This window comes from Chrysemys picta, chromosome 1, assembly GCF_011386835.1.
Source record: "Chrysemys picta bellii isolate R12L10 chromosome 1, ASM1138683v2, whole genome shotgun sequence".
In the NCBI taxonomy this organism is placed as follows: domain Eukaryota; kingdom Metazoa; phylum Chordata; order Testudines; family Emydidae; genus Chrysemys; species Chrysemys picta.
In genome coordinates this window covers 244409668-244429964 of record NC_088791.1, presented here as the reverse complement: position 1 = coordinate 244429964, position 20297 = coordinate 244409668, and the positions used below count along the sequence as shown (strand labels likewise).

At 48.5% G+C, this 20297-nt stretch overlaps 1 protein-coding gene across 8 annotated transcripts in view; it reads right to left on the bottom strand.

Annotated features, from left to right (window-relative positions):
• Nucleotides 1-666: 666 nt before the first annotated feature.
• Nucleotides 667-20297, bottom strand: part of GAS6 (growth arrest specific 6) — a 72917-nt gene continuing 53286 nt past the window's right edge. For 6 of the 8 annotated variants that reach the window (XM_065591762.1, XM_008174310.4, XM_008174316.4 and 3 more), the window contains 3 exons: nucleotides 19552-19724; nucleotides 17600-17828; nucleotides 2760-3325 (listed from right to left, as the gene is read on the bottom strand). In XM_065591762.1, the coding sequence (XP_065447834.1) occupies nucleotides 3174-3325; nucleotides 17600-17828; nucleotides 19552-19724 (554 nt within the window). In that variant the 3' untranslated portion in view covers nucleotides 2760-3173. Of the gene's footprint in view, nucleotides 895-2759; nucleotides 3326-17599; nucleotides 17829-19551; nucleotides 19725-20297 lie in introns of those variants that run through there. The other 2 variants (XM_042861410.2, XM_065591757.1) reach the window with 1 other exon arrangement.

Sequence of the window (20297 nt, the reverse complement as noted above, 5' to 3'; positions counted from 1 at the left end):
CAAAATAAACTACACATATATCCAGTTTTGTATAATGAGAATTTTGGCTGGTTAGAAGCATAGAAGACACATGGTGTCAACCCTAAGTTTTAGAATGGACTGACACCATTAACTTCAGTGGCTTAGTGAACTACATGAGCTTCTTCAGAAGGGGGGGGTGGTGGAGATTTCACTGTTTCTGTACAATTGATTGAGAGGGAGAGGAGGTAGGTATGTGTCCTACTCTGACATCTCACTGCTGCCAGTTAGAAAACAAAGGTGTGTGAAAGAAACCCCCCTAACACCACCCTCACCTGCCCCCCCACCCCCCACCTGAGCACTGCTGTATAGTATTACAGATATCATCCGTTTAGAAATAATGCACATTCCTATATTCTCCATATTTTTATACTGTAAATCCTAACTTTTTGTCCACACAAAGTAGGTGTATAAAGTCTTTACACACACAAATAATTGAAGCAATTTTTGCATCAAAATGATGCATTTCCCATGTATGTCAATTATTTCAATTAACTTTTTTAAGCACAGTACACTGTTATAGTCTCACATAATGTTGAGTGTGGAATTGCACAGCACCACCTCATACCACAAAATTCTTCTTTTCAGTATCCAAGATAATTCTGGCACTATAAATATAACCATTGGCTTTAACAAAGGTCACACAGATTTGTGACTCATATGCCTCACAGCTATTTATTTGCGAAGTACTACAGAAATAACACAAATGCTAGAGGTGAAACTATTTTGCTAGCAGGTGCTCTTTGAAAAGAACAAAGTTTAAACTGGGTTTTGTTCCTCCAATTAGTAGGAAGTGTCAGATGTCTTCCAAGATTGTGCTGTTTTCTTTAGAGCTACTTCAAGTTGGAAGGATGGGATATTGATGTAGGAAAATACCTGAAATGACCAGGAAAAACAATACAATAGAGAATCACCATAGGCTATGATATGTATGCATTCCCCAGTAAGGCTGGAAATGAGAAACCTGAATAAAACATTTCCTAGGTCCTAATCATGTCACCAGTTGATCCATCATCATCTCCTAACAGAAGCAGCATCCGGAGTATTTGGATTTCTCTCCCCCCCATTCCTCAAAAGGTAAGACAAATGAAATTATTACTGGTATACACGACCTATTCACCTTCCTCCTGTAAGCCTGTCTCCTTTTTCATTTACTTGTAGTGAATAAATGTCCTTCAGAACTTTTATCTGTTCCCCTTTGAATGTGCATGGACTTCTGCTATTTGTCCTTCTTTAAAGCACAAAAAGCTTGTTGCCTGACTGAAGCTGCAGACCTGACCTTTTCAGTCTTGCTGCATGACCCTTGACTGTCTGGCTCAGGGAACCAGTCAGTCTTGATGTTGCATTATCTAGTGGATAGATACAGTACAGCTGCCATATCCCTCTTCCAAACACATTTGGCAGTAAGGATTTTTTTAATGTGAGATTCTCTATCCAGTTGCCCATCCTTTTCCTGGGGAAAGTTCTATCTGGATAGTTTGGCTACAACTGTGGGCAAATTTGGAGGTTATTAGGTTAATCTGTTGACCCTCTCTCTAGCTTTGACCAGGTAAAACACTATATATAAAGTGCTACAGAATATCTATAAAAAGATTAGTAAACTTGGGTCTGTGCCATACTGACCCTTGCAAGCCCCAGAAGTCATTGCTCTGACTCTCTTTGTAAAATAATTTGTCACTTAACGAATCTAGAGTTTATTTTAAAAAATTCCTTAAATAAAAAGAAAATCTTGAATCAAAACACTGGCATACCCAGTGTTATTTGCACTAGGCATGAAATTCTAGCTGTACTCCAAGATATCCTCATCCATAAAATGTTTGAATTCTAACCATAACAAGATATTTACCACTCTCAATTTGTTACCCTAATGCAAAATATGGGCCAAGTGCTGCATGCTTTCAAGTGTGTCTGGTGGAATTCCAATCATCCTAGAATCCTCTGGATGACATCATCTCAAGAGATGCTCAGCACCTTGCAGGACCTGTCCCCATGCTAGTAACCTCTCTGGAGGCTAGCAACAGCTGAAAGTGAGTAGACAAACACACACAAAAATTTGCACAGAGCCAGTGTGCAGCAGTGAGAAAGATAGTCTGATCTGCCTAAAACAGCGTTGGCAAAGCCTACTGTGTCTATCCTGAAGAGCCCTTGCTGGTAAGCATGGAAATTAACACACTTTGTTCTGCTGCACCCTCTGGTGAATAAGACCATACACAGTCTCAGCCACACTGCTATTCAGCCTGGGTAGCTCACACTTAATAACAAAGCCTCAGCGCTCCTATAGGCTCATGGCAAGTGAGCCAGCCTAAAAATGAAGTACCAAAAGTTACATCACTGCATGATATTCCCTGTTCTCGATATCTTTCATCACTTGCCTCACTGATTACTGACATAAGACACTTTGGCTTCTACCTGAGCTAGGCTTTCCTTTTAATTGTTTCCTGCTGACCCGATTTTTCCTCTCACTTTCAAGTTCTCCATTGACCAAGAGCTTTTTCTCAAGGTTGTGACTGAGCCTCTTATCTCTGGACAGCATCTTACAAAACAAATCCTAAAAAACCCACACCCACACATCTCCCCTGCCACCTAAATATGAGCTTGCTCTCTTGTCTAGAGCCTACTTACAGTTTTTCAGAGGCCAATGAACACACTAGTCACTGAAATATGAATAAAATGGTATCGGCTCTGCAAATCATCCACAGTCTGAAATCATATCCCCAAGAAACAATCTCAGTGCAATTAAGAAATTTTATGTAAATATTTTATTCTTTCCTATTTTGTAAATCAGAAAGCAGTGTTTGGTAATAAAAATAATACAGCAATATTATTTTTCTTCTAGTTCACACTGACATATTACCAGGTTTTCCGCATTACAGCTATCCCTCTTTTTACAGCCTTAACATTCACTTTAGGTATAATCTTCACTTTTGGATTATTAATCTTAGTCTTCTGAACTATTTACAAATATATTACAAACTCTAAGCCTCAAAGCAAAGAAATATTTCAATAATCAATTTGACTTGTGAGGATCAGTAGCGCCTACATAACTTCAGTGTTTAAGAGAAACTATACACATAGTGCGGGAAGTCTGAATAATTTATATCTTAAAAAAAGCATGGAAAGTTTTTGAATATAAAACTTCTACATTGCAGTGGTACCTATTGACCAGTCTCAGTTGGAGGACAAGAATGTGATGTGATGTCACCATGCTTGTAAAAAGCCTCATCTAAGTCCAGTGCCTTATTATTCATCTTCACAGTCATGCAGCCATGGTAAAATGCAGTGACTGGAGTGGAAGTGACAGGAACATCTGTGTAAAAGCAGAAGAAAATTTATTTAACTTCCTTAAGTTTCAATAAACACCATCCCTACCAAGTTTAGATGACTGGTACTTGGATTAATTCTATACATTCCCATTTCCTCTCCCCCATTCTGCACCCTTCCATTCCACCCTCACAGTAAGCAGAATGCAAGAACACTTTGTTTCATATTTAGGACCTTTTCTTGAAGGGATCCTCAGCTGGTGTAAATCAGCGTAGGTCCACTGACCTCAATAGAGCGATGCCAGTTTACATCAGCTGAGGGTCTGGTCCCACACTTTGAACATGAGACCCTCATTACTTTTCTATTTCAACCTAGACGCAGACTTTAAGACCAGAAGGGACCATCGTGATCATTTAATCTAACCCCCTGCATAACACAGACCACAAAGCCTCACCCACCCACTGCTGTAATAGACCCACAGCCCCTGCAGGTTTTGCATCGGTTATTCTGGCAGCAGTGGCGCCAGAATAGGGGTCGCCAGGGGCCATGGCCCTTCCACTTTTCACCAAGGGCCCCCCGCCCCTCCTCTTCCCCCGAGGCCCCGCCCCCCAGCCAGGCCAGCAGCTGGAGCCCGGCCAGGGAGCCCGGGCAGCAGGGGGTGCCGCACCACAGACCCTCCACCTGCCCAGGATAGAAGACCTGAGAGCAGCCCCCGGCCCATGTCCCCGTCCCTGGACCTCCCACCCAGGGCAGGTGGAGGTTCCACAGGTCCTCACAGCTGCCTGGCCGCGTGGCTCTTACCATGGCTGGGCTGCATCTCCAAGGCCCCATTCCCCAGCCAGAGCCAGGTCAGCGTAAGAGCCACGTGGGCAGCTGTGGGAAGCCGGGAACCCTCCACCTGTCCTGGGCGGGGGACCTGCAGGGCAGGTACATGGGCTGGGGGCTGCTCTCGCCTCCCTCCGCCCTGAGCAGGTGGAGGGTCCATGGCTCCTGGCCTGCTCTGGCTTCTGGCTTGGCCGGGAGTGTGGCCTCAGAGGGTGGGGATGGGGCCATAGAGAGGGCAGGGGCTTTAGCCCCCCACTTTTGGGAAGGCTCTACCAGGGCTGTCTGGCAGGGTCTGGTGGCAGACACATCAACTCAAAGGGGCACCAGACCCTGCCAGAACAGATGCAAAACCTGCAGACATAACTCCACACTACGACCCCCATACCCCTCCAATAACACACCTTTCAAGATCCATGGATCCTACAAATGCGGTGTACCTCATCCAGTGCACTAAATGCCCCAACAACAACTATGTGGGTGAAACCAGATAATCACGATGAACTCACACAGGACAATGATAAAAGACAGAAACACCCTATCACCTGGCAGTGTTGCCAACTGTCATGATTTTGTCATGAGTCGCATAGTAATTATTAAAGTTCCAGCTCTAGGAGTCAAGTGGATATGTGATGATTTCAGCCTTCATTCTTAAAGAAAAAGTAAATTTCTAGCCCTTGTGGCTGTGGAGAAAGCTTCAAAATGTGACCCCAGTGCACCCTGAAGGCTCAAAAAGCAGAAGGCAAACAAAAATCTATTATTTTTACATAATCTCATGTTTTTAAAGCTATTCTCATGATATTTGGTGAGCCTGACTCATGATTTTTTGAACATTAGAGGTTGTGAAAAGAGTTCCAGTATTGCCAAAGTGATCACTCTGTCTTATCAGTCCTCATCCTCAAGGGGAACCTGCACAACACTTTCAAAAGGCGAGCCTGGGGGTTTAAATTCCCAAGGCCTTGTTTACACTATAAAGTTTTGTTGGCAAAAGTTATGCCAGTTTAATTAAAGCCGCTGCTGCATGTCCACACTAATTCCTTGTGTTGGCGGACTGCAGCCACACTAACAGCTCTTGCATCCACACAGAGAGCAGTGCACTGTGGGTAGCTATCCCACTGTGCAACTGGCTGCAAGGTGCTTTGGGAAGGGTTTGCAATGCCTCATGGGGCAGGTACAGCGTCACATGATGCAGGCGTCTTAATCCCATTGTTCCAGGGCATCCTAGTAAATTGTCAGCTGCTTTTTCAACTGAAGTGTGTGGGGGGAGGGAGAGGAGACTGGGGCAGGGGAGACAGCAGACTGACTGACCTATTCTGAGGCAGGGGAGGGGGACACCCCCACACGTCAGCTCCCAGCTCTGCTCGGCACAGCAGTCTCTCCCGAAGCAGCCCGCTCTGCCTGCCTATGGTTCTGTGATTCCTTCCAAGTTCTCCCACAGCCTCCTCAGCTGCCACGAGCAGCATCCTGAGCTCTCTGTGCTGAGGATAGGGTTGGCCAAGAGACTCCCCGAATCGGCCTCAATCTCCGGGTTGCTATTGAAAGCAATCTGGGAGTTTTTAACAAGCCAAAAGTCCGCTCAGGCAGGCTCCTTATCTGCCCTGGCTCGGCACGGCTCCTAGAAGCGGCCGGCATGTCTGGCTCCTAGGCGCAGGGTGGCCAGGGGGTCACTGCGCGCTGCCCCATCCTGAGCGCCAACACCGCAGCCAATAGGAGCTGCGGGGGTGGTGCCTGCAGGCAGGGGCAGCGTGCGGAGCTGCCTGACCTCCCCTGAGCCTAAGAGATGCAGAGACATGCCACCGCTTCCGGGAGCTACCCGAGATAAGCAAGGTCCAGCCGGAGCCCACACCTCCTCCTGCACCCCAACCCCCAGACCTGAGCCCCTCCCACATCCAAACTCCCTCCCAGAGCCCATACCCCAACCCTCTGCCCCAATCCTGAGCCCCCTCTCACATGCAAAGTCCCTCCCAGAGCCCACCCCCTGAACCCTCTCCCGCAGCCCAACCCCCTGCCCCAGCCAACTCCATCTCAAAGCCTGCACCCCAACCCCATGCTCAGTGGAGGCCTCTCCCACTCTCCAAACCCCTGTGCCCCACCCACCAACCCAGAGACCGCACCCCAACCCTCTGCCCCAGCTCAGTGAAAGTGAGTGAGCGTGGGGGAGAGCAAGTGAAGGAAGGAGGGATGGGGCCTCAGAGAAGGGGGGGCAGGAGTGTGGCCTTGGGAAGGGGCGGGGCGAGGTAAGGGTGTTTGGGTTTGTGTGATTAGACAGCTGGCAACCATAGCTGAGGAATGTCAAAGCAGCACAGCAGTCTTCCCCTCCTTCTCCCCACAGCTGCAGGCAGACTGCAGCTGTGTTCCTAGTGCAGGGCAGAACAGGAGTATTCCATGTTAATGATTTGCTCTTTGTTCCCCAAATGGAGCAGCACACTCAGTCCCCCCCCCCCCCCCCCCCGCGGCGCGGGTCTCTCCTCCCCCCGTCCCCCCCGCGGCGCGGCTCGATTGCAGCAAGCCCCGCCCCCAGGAATCGGGCCCCGCTCTTGCTAAAGCCGGCCCTGGCTGAAGTGGTTTTATTTTGTTGGCAAAACCGCAGAGTTTTGCTGCCAAAAGTAGCTTTGTAGTGTGTACACCCCCCCTGTTTTGCCAGCAAAACTTCATAGTGTAGACAAGGCCTAACTCTGCTAGACACTAAACATCATGGATTGATTAGAGATACTGAATTAATGGCTTATTACAACAAGCTGAAACCCACTAACCACCTCTTTTGGTCTTAGGACTACAGAGGTGTTAACTGGCAACTCTACCTTGAATGGTCCCTTAGAATGTCCTGTCTAGTTATGCTAAACAATCTGTTCCACCCTGCACTGAGCTGTGATGCTGGGTGTACCTTTCCCAGACCTGAAGAAGTGCTCTGCATGGCTCAAAAGCTTGTCTCTTTCACCAACAGAAGTTGGTCCAATAAAAGATATTATCTCACCCACCTTGTTTCTTTAATAGCCGGGACCAACAGGGCTACAACTACATTGTATATAAAGAAATTAATAACATTCTCTGGAAAGGAGCTGAAGGCAATAATGCTTCCTAAATTAACAGAATTATCTCACCCTTCTAAGAGAGCGTTAATGGGCACATAGAAAACCTTTTATTCAATGCCCACTAGTGGTCATATAAATACTGAAGCCGCAAAAAAGACAGAAATTTAGCACATGCCAATAGATTGGAAGAAAATTGTTGATATTATTACTAATTTCTATAATTCTATCACCTAGCCTCCTTAAACACAGAGATTAAAAGGCAAAAAGCAAACAATAAAACCGTTAAATGAAAGCTTACTGAGATAAGTGTCCTCTTTCATGCCCTGAAGGCCACTAGCTTGTCTGTCTACAGTTTAAAGCTAAGCTAATCAAGCTGGTTGTGTAACAGAAAATGATGAATTGCTCAGGAATGATTTAATCTCACAATGGCATGGGAAGATGGATAAACCCCTCATCTCCACATCAAAGCAAGGAGGACTAGATCAACAGGATTCTCCCATGACATTAACACTACTTCCCTGGATACTACAGGACATCCAAACACATCTTGCTTGGAGACACGCAAGACCAAATTCAAGGTTCGTGTATGCAGGCATAACTCTACTGAATTTGGCAGCTTTAAATTTGGTCCACAGACTTTTGGGCTTCAGAGCGGACAGAGAAGCACGTGGTGCCACACCTGTGAGTCATGAAACGGGTTTACTTTTACATATCTTGTTTAGTTTCTTTAAACAATATCCTGTAGCTAGGGCTTGGGGCATTTTCTACAGTGACCAGCTACATTAGCATAGTTTAACCAACTTTATTTCATACTTTTCCCCCATTTGCCATATTTAAAATAACAGGCTGCTTAGGCTGGGGGATAAATCACCATTGGGTGTGTCGTAGGAAACTAAACTAAACTCTAATCTCAGGAGAAACTGATAGAATACCTGGTCTAGGGTAATAAAGGTAAGTGGGAAAGGGGCGATGGGGCAGTAGGCACGGAATGAGCTGAATGACATGAAGGGTGCTAGGACTTCTAAGATGGTATATAAAAATGAATTAATTCCATTGCATTATTCTATATGCAGCTCATTAGTAAAGGTTTCAGAGTAGCAGCCGTGTTAGTCTGTATCCGCAAAAAGAACAGAAGTACTTGTGGCACCTTAGAGACTAACAGATTTATTAGAGCATAAGCTTTCGTGGACTACAGCCCACGAAAGCTTATGCTCTAATAAATCTGTTAGTCTCTAAGGTGCCACAAGTACTCCTGTTCTCATTAGTAAAGAATTTTTAGTACTTCCACAGTAAATCTTTTATAAATTGTGATGGATGAACCTCAGAAAAGACAGTTACCTGTTCTGTAAATGGTGTTCTTCGAGATGTGTTGCTCATGTCCATTCCACATTAGGTGTGTGTGCGCTCACCACATGCACCAGTGCCATATGTTTTCCCCTTAGCAGTATCCGTAGGGGAGCAGCTTTGGTGCCATCTGGAGTGACACCTGCATGGCGCAGTATAAGGAGTGCCACCAGCTCTCCCCACCCTCAGTTTCTCCTTGCCAGAAACTCCGACAATGGGGAAGGAGGGCAGGTTGTGGAATGGACATGAGAAACACATCTCAAAGAAAACCAGTTACAGAACAGGTAGCTGTCTTTTCTTCTTCAAGTGCTTGCTCATGTCCATTCCACATTAGGTGACTCCCAGCAGTTCCCCTGGAGGCAGGCAGGGGTTCACCACTGCACAGATTGTAATACAGCCCTGCCGAACCCAGCGTTGTCTCTTGCCGGCTGAGTGATGGCATAATAAGACGCAAACATGTGGACCGAGGACCACCTCGCGGCTCTACTGATATCCTGGATAGGGATGTGCACCAGGGAGGCCGCTGAAGACGCCTGCACTCTAGTCGAATGGGCCATGACGATCGGTGGCACCTTTGCTAGCTCGTAACAGGTCTTTATGCAAGAGGTGATCCAGTTGGAAATCCTCTGTGAAGAAACTGGAAGGCCCTTTATCCTATCAACCGTAGTGATGAAGAGCCGAGTTGATTTATGGAAAGGCTTGGTATGCTCCAAACAAAAAGCCACGGTCCTCCAGACATTCAGCGTGTGCAGACGCCTCTCCTCAGAAGTCTTATGAGGCTTGGGACAGAACACTGGCAGGAATACGTCCTGGCTCATGTAGAAGGAAGATACCACTTTCGGCAGGAAGGCTGGGTGGGGCCGCAGCTGGACCTTGTCCTTATAAAAACACTGTGTAAGGCAGTTCTGGGGACAAGGCCTTAATCTCCGAGACGTCTCCCTGACGTCACCGCCATCAGGAAAGTGACCTTCCAGGACAAATAGGAAAGGGAGCAGGAGTCCAGCGGCTCGAAAGGCAGGCTGGTGAGCCTGGAGAGGACCAGGTTAAGGTCCCACTGCGAGATGGGGCCCGTACCTGTGGGTAAAGCCTCTCGAGGCCCCTCAGGAACCTGACAGTTATGTCGTGAGAAAAGACCATCTGACCTTGGATCAGCTGGTGGAATGCAGAGATGGCTGCAAGGTGCACTCTGATGGAAGAATGCACCAGACCCTGGTTCCTGAGCTGCAGTAAGTAATCCAAAATGGACTGCACTGAAGAACGCGAGGGAGAAATGCCACGCTCTGACACCCAACAGGAAAACCTCATCCACTTGGCCAGGTAAGTTAGTCTCCTGGATGGCTTCCTACTTTCCAGGAGGACCTGCTAAATCTCCTCTGATTAGGTACGCTCCTCCGGGTTCAACCATGGAGCATCCACACCGAGAGGTGTAGAGACTGTGTAGGAGCCAACCATGATCCTGTGACAGCAGGTCCGGATGGTAGGGGAGGGGCCACCTCCATGTTCATGAGCATGCTGAACCAGTGCTGGCAAGGCCATGCAGGTGTGATCATGATAACCTGTGCCTTGTCCCTCTTGATCTTTACTGGGACCCGGCTGACTAGAGGGATCAGAGGGATCACGTACAGCAGACCCTCGGCCCATGACAGGAAGAAGGCATCGGAGAGGGAGCCCTTGCTCAGGCCCTGCCGGGAGCAAAACCAATGGCACTTTCTGTTTCGCCTGGTGGCAAACAGATCTACCTGGGGAGATCCCCACCTCTGGAAGATCATGCAGGCCACCTCTGGGTGGAGCGACCAATTGTGGTGAAAGGAGAAGTCCCTGCTGAGGCGAACTGCTAGGGCATTCCTGATGCCTAGGAGGTGACCAGCTTCCAGATGGATGCTGTGGCCGATGCAGAAGTCCCAGGGACGGAGAGCCTCTTGGCAGAGAGCCGACAAGCACGCTCCACCTTGCCTGTTGATGTAGAACATTGAGGCTGTATCGTCCATCGAGACTCTCAGCACTTTGCCCGACAGATGCGGCAGAAAAACCTTGCAGGCCAACTGGACCGCTCTGAGCTCCTTGACATTTATGTGCAACATTGTCTCCTTCGGGGTCCACATACCCCCGAGTCCGGAGATGTCCGAAGTGCGCCCCCAAACCAATGTCCGACGCGTCCGACACTAGCTTGACAGATGTAGTGGGACTGTTGAACGGGACTCCTTCCAGGACCTTCTCGCAATCGGTCCACCACTGCAGTGAGGTGAGAACCACTGGAAGAATGGTTCTTTTCCAGATGGTCCCTGGATTGGGAATAGGTTGACGCCAGCCATTACTGCAAGGGCTGCATGCAGAGCCTGCCATGGAGGACCACGTATGTGCAAGCTACCATGTGCCCTGGCAGGTGCAGGCACACCCTGGCTGTTGTCAGGGGAAATGCAGACACTTCCGTGATGAGGTCCATCAGGGCCTGAAACCTGTCTAACAGCAGGAACGCTCTCACCCAGGTCGAGTTGAGCGTGGCTCCGATGAATTCTATCCTTTGAACTGGAACTAACGTGGACCTTTTGTGGTTGACTAGTAGTCCCAAGGAGCGGCATGTGGCTTGTAGTACAGTGATGTCGCATTGGACCTGAGCCTTGGAGTTGCCTTTGAGCAGCCAGTCGTCGAGGTACAGGTAAATCTGGATACCCAATGCCTGAGGTAGGCCGTGACTACCGCCACGCACTTGGTAAACACCCTTAATGCTGTAGCCAAGGCAAATGGAAGGACTGCAAACTGGTAGTGGGCTGAACCAACCGTAAAAAGGAGAAAGTGTCTGTTTCCTGGGAAGATCGCTACGTGAAAGTATGCATCTTTCAGGTCAAGGGTAGCATACCAGTCTCCTGGATCCAGGGAGGGGATAATGTAAGCCAGGGAGACCATGCAAAACTTTAGCTTTTTTAGGTATTTGTTGAGATCTCACAGGTCCAGGATGGGACATAGACCACCCTTGGCCTTTGGGATCAGAAAATACCAGGAATAGAAACACTTGCTCTGGTAAGGAGGTGGGAGCTCCTCCACCGCCCCCAGCTGTAAGAGCCCCTGAACTTCCTGCTCGAGAAGACTCTTGTGAGAAGGGTCCCTGAAGAGGGATGGGGTGGGGGGTGGTGGAAATAAATTGGAAGGTATAGCTGTGCACCACCATGCTGAGGACCCAGTGGTCCGAAGTTATCGCCGACCACGCTAGGAGGAAAAAGGAAAGTTGGTTGCAAAAAAATGAGAAAATCGGATCCAGGAAACAGACTGGTGGGTGGCCCTCAGGCATACCCCAAAAATGACTTTTTAGCTCCTTGCTTGGACTGGGCAGAGGGTGGGGGCTGGTGGCTCATGCGCCATCTATAGCCCTTGAGCTTTTTGTGCAGCAGGTCCTGTCGGGGCTGGCTCCCTTGCCCCTGGGGAAGTTGCAGGTTTGAACCGCTTACATGCCGGGCCCGGAACGTAGAGCCCCAGGTTTTTAGGGTGATTCGGGAGTCCTTCAGCCCATGTAATATGTTGTCCATCTGCTCCACAACCCAGAGAGGAACAGCCAGAACGCTCGCCACATGGAGATGGTGGACACCACGGTGTGGGCGGAGGAGTCTGCCGCCTCAGATGCTGCTTAAAGGGCTGCCCTAGTAGCGACAGTGCCCCCATCGAGGATCGCCCAGAATTCTTTACAGGAACCTTCCAGGAAGGCATTCTCAAACTAGGCCACGGTCTGCCAAAAATAAAGTTGTAGTGGCCAAGGAGGGCCTGGTGGTAGGCCACCCTCAACTGTAAACTAGACGAGGAATACATTTTCCATCCAAACAAGTCCAGTCTCCTGGTGTCTTTATTACTGGGGGTAGCTCCGGGTTGTCCCTGGTGTTCCCTGTGGTTAACTGCCTCAATCACCAGGGAATTTGGAGCAGGATAGGAGTAAAGGTATTCATGCCCCTTAGTTGGGACAAAGTACTTACACTCTGCCCATTTGGAAATGGGGGGCAGGGAAGAGGGGGTTTGCCACAAAGCACAGGATATCTTCAATACCCCTTTGTGAAGGCGAAGGGCCACCCTAGCAGGGGCTGTGGAGGAGAGGATGCTGAACAAGGAGTCTGCTTGCTCCTCCAACTCCTCTGCCTGCAAGCCAAGGTTGGACGCAACCCTCTTCAACAGCTCCTGGTCTGCCTTAGTGTCATCCTGAGGAACCGGGTGAGGGGGCTCTGTGATGGCCTCGTCCGGTGATGACGCGGAGGTCGGTATCACTGGTTTCACGGCACCCATTGGTGGTCCAGCAGGCTGTTCCCCTTGGTCGACATGGACTTGCAGGGTCTTATCCCCTGGGGCTTCAAGCACTGGAGGGAGTTGGGTCGTCGAGGCCATAGGCCTGTCCGAGTCTCCCGACACCGAGCGGGCAGTCTGGGAGGGCTGGGTGAACCCCCACGTGTTCCAGGGGTACCACAGGGCCAGCCACTGGGCCTGGGGCCACGGGGCAGGTTTTGGTACCGACGATGCAGGCGACACCAAGGATCTGGGAGGCTGACCTGCTGATGTGGAGCCTTGCTCCATTCCGGAGCCATATCCGGAGCGATTGCTACCTGGTGACCTGGATCCACCGGAGCAGCAACTCCATGAGTGGCGATAATTGCGGTTGCATCTGGAGGACCACCAGTCTGAGCAGGACCTTGGTGACCGGTGGCACTTGGCGGATCCATGACAGGAGACCAGTGATCCATGCCTTGTGCTTTGAGACCAGTACCGGGATAAGCGGGACCTGGAGGTATTGCAGTCCGGGCACCAGGGGATCTCCCCAAATACGGCGACACCTGTTTCGGCGATCGTTGGCAGGGCCCACAGCTCCGGTCCTCCAATCATTCCCGGGATCTGTAACGGCGTTCCGGTGACACAAAGGGCCAGTCCCGACGTTCCTGCTGGTGAGCGCATGCCTCCGTGGGTAACCAGCGAGGTCTGCCTCAAATCCTACTGCCAGTGTCCAAGGTCCAGTGACCCTAACTCCGAGGCATGACGGCTTCGAGCAGGTGAATGGTGTCAGGACGTTCCCCGTGATGGGGAGCGGACTGTTGGGGCAAGGGCAAATAGAAAGGTCCCAAGATGGGCTTACCCCAAGGTCTGGGCACTGCCGGGGCCGGTGTGGGTGGCACTGGGAGCATCAGGATCTCTGGCGCAGCCTGGAGTGCTTCAGGCATTGACGGCACCTGAAGCTGATGAAGGCCCACCTCTGCATCCAGGCTTCCAGGCAAGGAACGGGGTGGACTGCATTGCCCGACATGAGCTGAGGCCCGACTTCCCAACAGGGGAGATGAGCCATCCAGCGTGGGTCTTAGCTCACCCCCATCCCTGTCCTTCCCGTTGCAGGGAGCAGGAGACCATCCCCTACTGGCGTCCTTAGACTTCTTGGTCGGGGCGTGGACAGGGATCGGTGCCAGCTAGTTGACGGTGGGGCACTACGCACCGATGCCGCGGTGCTGGGTGCCGAGTCGGACCTTTGCTCCTGGGCTGGAGTGAGCGCTGACTCCATCAGGAGTACTTTGAGTCTGATCTCACACTCTTAGTCCTAGGTATAAAAGATCTGCAGATTCGACACTTATCACTTATGTGCCCTTCACCGAGGCACCTGAGACAGCTGCTATGCGGATTGCTCACAGGCATGGGCAGTTTGCAGCAATGACAGGGCTTAAAGCCTGGAGACTGGGGCATGTCCCATCCCCCAATAGGACTAATAAAACTTTAACTACTGCTAAGGGCTAACAAACTCAACTACTAACTATGTGCGCTAACTTTATAAGAACTCTAGTTCATACGAACGAAACCTAAGCAACGCTAGTAAGAGCGGCGAACGTTCCTTGCACCATCACTGTTGGCAAGAAGGCACTGAGGGTGGGAGGAGCCGGCGGCGCCCCTTATACCGCACCAGGCAGGTGCCACTCCAGAGGGCACCAGAGCTGCTCCCCTATGGATACTGCTGAGGGAAAAACTTCCGGCACCAGTGCATGTGGCGAGCACACACACCTAATGTGGAATGGACATGAGCAAGCACTCAAAAAAGAAAATTATTTATACCATAGAAAACTAAACACCGTAGAAAACAATTTTATTGAAGTACTGTGATCATTAATAAATTATTGACTTGTTCCCTTGCAATCCCAAATAATGCTTCCTCCATATCTGCATTATGGTCTTTACTTAATATGGGGAATAGTTCTAATATGGAGGCCAAATTATATGTTTATTTGAGGCAAATGAAAAAAATAGTAAGAGTGACTCCTGTTTTGGGTTTTTCCCATTTCTGGCTGAAATAAAGAAACATAGGAAGAGGACAGAAAAAGAAATGAAAACAACCCAGCGTCAGCCCAAACTAACAAATGATTAAAAAAATTCAGTTCAGTGAAACTTCCGGTTGAACATTTGGTTCAGTTTATTTAGTCCAGGTTAGTTAACCCATTCCTAATGTTTAAATGTTTATAATCTTCTCATTTGTTAAACTGTTTTAACTCAAATGTTAAGGCTCCACCTCTGGACTCAATCAAAGAAACAAGCGACTTGCTAATCAAAGAAACAAGTGACTTGCTGAGCAGATCAGATCACAGAAGGAAGAAGGCAGCTAACCTAGCTGTAATTCTTGTAGATTTAAAGTGCACTAGATTTACTTTACAAGAGCCAACCCTGGAAGTTGAAGCTAGACAAATTCAGACTGGAAATAAGACATACATTTTTTAACAGTGGGAGTAATTCACCACTGGGACAATTTACCAAGGGTTGTGGTGGATTCTCCATCACTGACCATTTTAAAATCAATAGTGGATGTTTTTTAAAAAAGATCTGATCTGGGAATTATTTGGGGGAAGTTCTATGGCGTGCGTTACACAGAGGTCAGACTAGAGGTTAACAACGGTTCCTTCTGGCATTGGAATTTATGAAAAATAAATGGTTGCCGCAACTCAGATTTTAAAAGATCTACAAAATGGATCCTTTGCCATAATGACCTCCTGTTACACTAGACAAAATAAGCATTTAATCCTCCTGCTTCAGGGCATACAGGATTACTAGATGAGTCAGGAAGAAATTTCCAGCTGATACTGCCTTGAACAATTTGAAAAATAGCTGTCATACTACTTAATTATAAATAGTAAGTGTTCTTGATGCAGTGGGGCAAGACATGCACCTGCAGTGACACAAATGTTCAGAGACATTTCTGTTAGTGGGATTTATGCAGTGTAAATAGTGTTTCCCTGCAATCAAGGAAACAAATTCCACTTCTCGTGACCAAGGATGAGCTTCCATTGATTAAAGCTCTTTCTGCATTGCAAGCTAATGCTCCGACAGTCCATGGAAGGGAGACCAATTAAAGATGCCATGTACACAGACCGAAAGAAGAGCCCTATTATTAATGTTAGGAATAATATATGCATGTTAGAGCTAATCAGAAATTTCCAAATGCTGATTTTTCTATGAAAATGTTCATAGAAACGTTGATTGAAAAAAAAACCTACCATTCCAGTGCCACACTCCCTGTGGTCAGCCAGCCCTATACAGCTAGTCAACATGTTCCCAATTTCAAGAAAAAATAGGAAATGACAAAATGTTCATGATCTTTTTCTCTCAATTTTTTTCATCAGCCCTAGCTCATGTACCTACTCCAGCTAGAGCTTAATGAAAATGTACCTTATACTGCACTGAAAAGCCAGCCTAAAAACAAACTACGCTAGAGAACTGTAGCACAAAAAGCTACCTCCATTCTAAGTGCGAGACAGACACGTCCTAATTTTCAGGAGAAAATCCTGCCCTCTGCTGCACTAGTGGTGAAAGAGAGCATTGGTTACCTCCTACTGGTGCAACAGCTGGGCAACAATCGCAATATAGTGTGGCACTCCGCTAAGTGCTAGATTGAGGGACTGGCTACTGCACCTGCCAACGCACCAGAGCCCCAGGAGGATGTGGTCTCCCATCTTCTGGCATGCATAGAAGCCAGGTCTCCTAGTATAAATACTGTTTTGTGCAGCATGAGCTATGGAAAAGCTCACATTGTTCCTAGAAGGAGTAGCAGTAAAGGGGCACCCTGCTACATTACCCCTCGGCTGCCCTGTGCTGGCTTAACTGCTGCGGCACCTACCACAAGGCCAGCACTGCTCCAGCCTCTCTTCCCTATATTTATTACATGGAGTAGACAAGCAAGGCCAGGACTTTGTCTGGCAGTGAGTACTGCAGATAGTAACTACTACTTATGCAGAGAGACATGCTTTTCCAATGCTTCCTCATTTGCATCTCTCAGCAATAGGGAGTGGTAAACCAGTTCAGCCAGAATGAGAGAACCTCAAACAGCCAAATCTTTTATTCAAATCAAAGATCAATCTGTCAGGTTCCAGGCAGAGAACCGAAGTGACTCCTGCAGAGGCTCTATTTTTGCTGGAAAAGCCAGAAGTTGTGGCAACCTCTGTGCTGTGCCCCCTGGGTGTCCCTGGCTGGAAATGACATGAGCTCTTACACATAGTGCTCTCTGGATGGCAACATCAGCAGAGAAGCTACAGAACCACAGCAATGAGCCTCTAAGACTTCCAACAGAGGTGAGGTGAATGGGTCACCCACTCAATAGAGGGCTAGAGGTACCAAGAGCCTGCATGGAGCCTGGAGTCAGTCTGCCAGGCTGGGGAGACAAAGGGAGTGAGAACCTCAAAAGATTGGACTACGCCTTTAAGTGTTTTGGTCCTAATCTGATACTGATCTCAGACTCCTACGTGAATGTGATGCTAATTCAGGGCTGCACGCATGTGAGGTAATAACCGCCACAGATTGTGCCAGACTGATAGTGACCCTCCACATAGCTCTTCTTTGAACAGGTAACCCCATTTGATGACCAAAAAGAAACCCAACCAAGATTCCTAATCTTGCTTCCTCCTCTTCAAAAAAGGCTGATATAGTCATTCAACAAAAACAAGTTAAAAAAAACCCAGGGTATCAATGCTAAGTGCCTTCCTTGCACCTACTCATGCACAACAAAACTCACTTGGGCAGAAATAGAGCGTTTGACTTCGGGGTCTAACGAACACATTTGATCCCTTTTCCAATCACCAGTACTATTATTTTTGTTAGAACCTGCATTCTGCTTTGCAGAACTTGATAATCACCTGGCAGTCCTCCCACATGTGTCTTCACAGATGACTGCAAGTAGCCCTCCAAGAGAAACAGACTGTCTTGTAGCTGGGAATGGCTTAATTCACTCTGTCCTGCAGTCCCATCCACGGTGAGCGATAACTGCCCCTTGCTGATGAAGATGTTCACAGAGTGTTCCTGATCATCACAAACGTTTATTGCCAGTCTGGACACAACTGTGCTCTCCATGGCCAAGATAACGAACTGGATAGTAAAACAGTGCAGTAAGTGAAGGCACAGGCACAAACGGAAACATACACACTTACAATTTTCCTGTTCCATAATGCTCGTAACTGCAGCTGTTTAGAAGGCTTTTTCAGAGCCAGCAAAGAACTGATTATATTATTACTACTGGAAGTCAGATTCTGAGCTCACTAACACTAGATTTATACCTTGCGTAACTCCATTGTCTGGGTCTGATTCTCATTTACACTAACAGCACACCTGAAGAACTCTGTGCAGCTTGAAAGCTTGTCTCTCTCCCCCACAGAAGCTGGTCCAACAAAAGACATTACCTCCCCCACCTTGTCTCCCTAATATTCTGGGACCAACACAGCTACGACAGCACTGTAAACATCACCACTCTGGCAGTTCAAAGGAGCCTTAAGGATAGACTGGTGCCGCCCCATGCTGGGAGGGGGGCGCCAGCTAAAGGGGAGGACACGTGACATCTCCATGTGACTCCTCCCCACCCTGCCCCCAGCCTGGGGCCCCCGCGCTCTTCCTGTCCCCACTCTACATTACGGCAGCCTGCTCCCTGCTCAACTTCTGGAGACAGGAGCCAACTCTGAGCATCCCAGGGAGGGTGGGGGGGCTCTGACTTGCTTGGCCCCTATCCCCAGAAGCTGAGCCTGGGGAAGGGGCAGCCTGCTGCTGTCACAGCCAGGTGTCTCCCAGGCAGCTGCTGTGCTGCACCAGGCAGCATCCCAGGCAACGTGGCTGGAAGAGGCTCTGGCCCCGCCCCTTCCTCTCCCCGGCCGGGGCCAGCTGCTTGAAGGGCATTTGACCCTTTGTGCCCCTTCCATGAGTCGTCTCACTGCCAGAGTGGTGTTGAGCAGCCGAAGGGCTTGTCTTCACTACCGCAGTAAATCGACCTACGTTACGCTACTCCAGTTACCTGAATAACGTAGCTGGAGTCGACGTAACTGAGGTTGACTTAGCCTGGTGTCTTCACTGCACTGAGTCGACGGGAGACGCTTTCCGGTCGACTTCCCTTACTCTTCTCAGGGAGCTGGAGTACCAGAGTGCGCTCTGCCATCGATTTAACGGGTCTTCACTAGACCCGCTAAATTGACACCCGCTGCATTGATTGCAGCAGCGCCGATCTCCCAGTACTGAAGACAAGCCCTAAGTGTAAATGAGAAGTAGGCTCACTGACTTCAGTGGAGTTACTTCTGAACTGGGACAGCAAAATCTAGCCCTATATTATGAATATAACTAATTATACTGGTTATACTGTACATGGGATTTTGCAGACACTCTGGAGTTAGGCCCGTGTTACTCCCTTGACTACAGTAGAGTTATTATGCGCTTACACTATAGAACACAAAGTCTCTGTACAAAGGAGTTTATAGTATAATTCAGACTAGTATAACAAAATGGGATAGTGGCTCAAATTCAAGAGATTGAGCAGATATTGTCAGTGTGGAGGTATTTGCTACTGAATCAATACCCTTTATAAGGGCCAAATGTTCAAAGGAGTGTCTACCCTCCTTCTAAAACTGTCCCCAGAAAGAGCAGAATTCCTGTACTCCAATGACATTCAAACATCTGATATGCATATAAAATTCTGAACTGGTGAATGTAAATGTATACACAAAATGGCAGGCACAAATTTTGAGATGTTTTGAAAATTGCCCTAGAAATTCTGATGAAAAAAATCAAGGGATCTTTTTGTTTTACACCAGTAGAAGATTAAAGCTTGTACCTGTTGTTTAAGTTTCTTTGTGGAATGATAGTCAATCAGAGCCAATGATAAAGGGACTGAAGCTTCTTCACCAACCAGAGCAAACAGTACCCCAGTATCTGCTGCTGGCCGAATTACAGTGTTTACTTCTACTTCCCAATTCCTTTCAGTTTCATTTCCAGCAGATGGTTGCACTAGAGAGAGAGATGCACGTCAAAAAAACAGACTGATTGACCAAGTGGCAGACAAGATGACTATGGACGGAAGAGCATATGGACAGATAGCTACTTCTCTTTAATCCAGAAAAAATCCAAGTGTTAGTGTATAAAATCAGAAAGGAAAATGGTAACAGCTCTGCCTTGTTACACTCCACAGAAAGGGCCGCTGCCTTTCAGAAAGTTAAAAGTCAAGGGTGAGGGTTTTGTTTTTTTAAACCAAGGATAGAGATTCAAGGGCTATCGATCATGGGCAGCGTGTAGCATAGGCTGAGGAAGGATGAGCCTCCCCAAACAGCCTCATGTGGCTCCATCCACGTTCCACCCCAAGGCCCCCTCCTGCTTGCCGCTGGTTGCCCCACCTCAGGCGGACTGCCTCCTCTTCTGGGAAGCCTGCTGAGTGGGGCTAGGGCGGCTAGCCTGTGGCCAGGAATTGGGGTGGCAGGGTGTCCCTCCTGGACCCCAGTGCCCCTCTATGTCAGGGTTCTGCCCCCAGCAGTAACCCACAATCTAGGTCTCCCCACCCAGGGGAACCCCCAACCCTCTATCCCC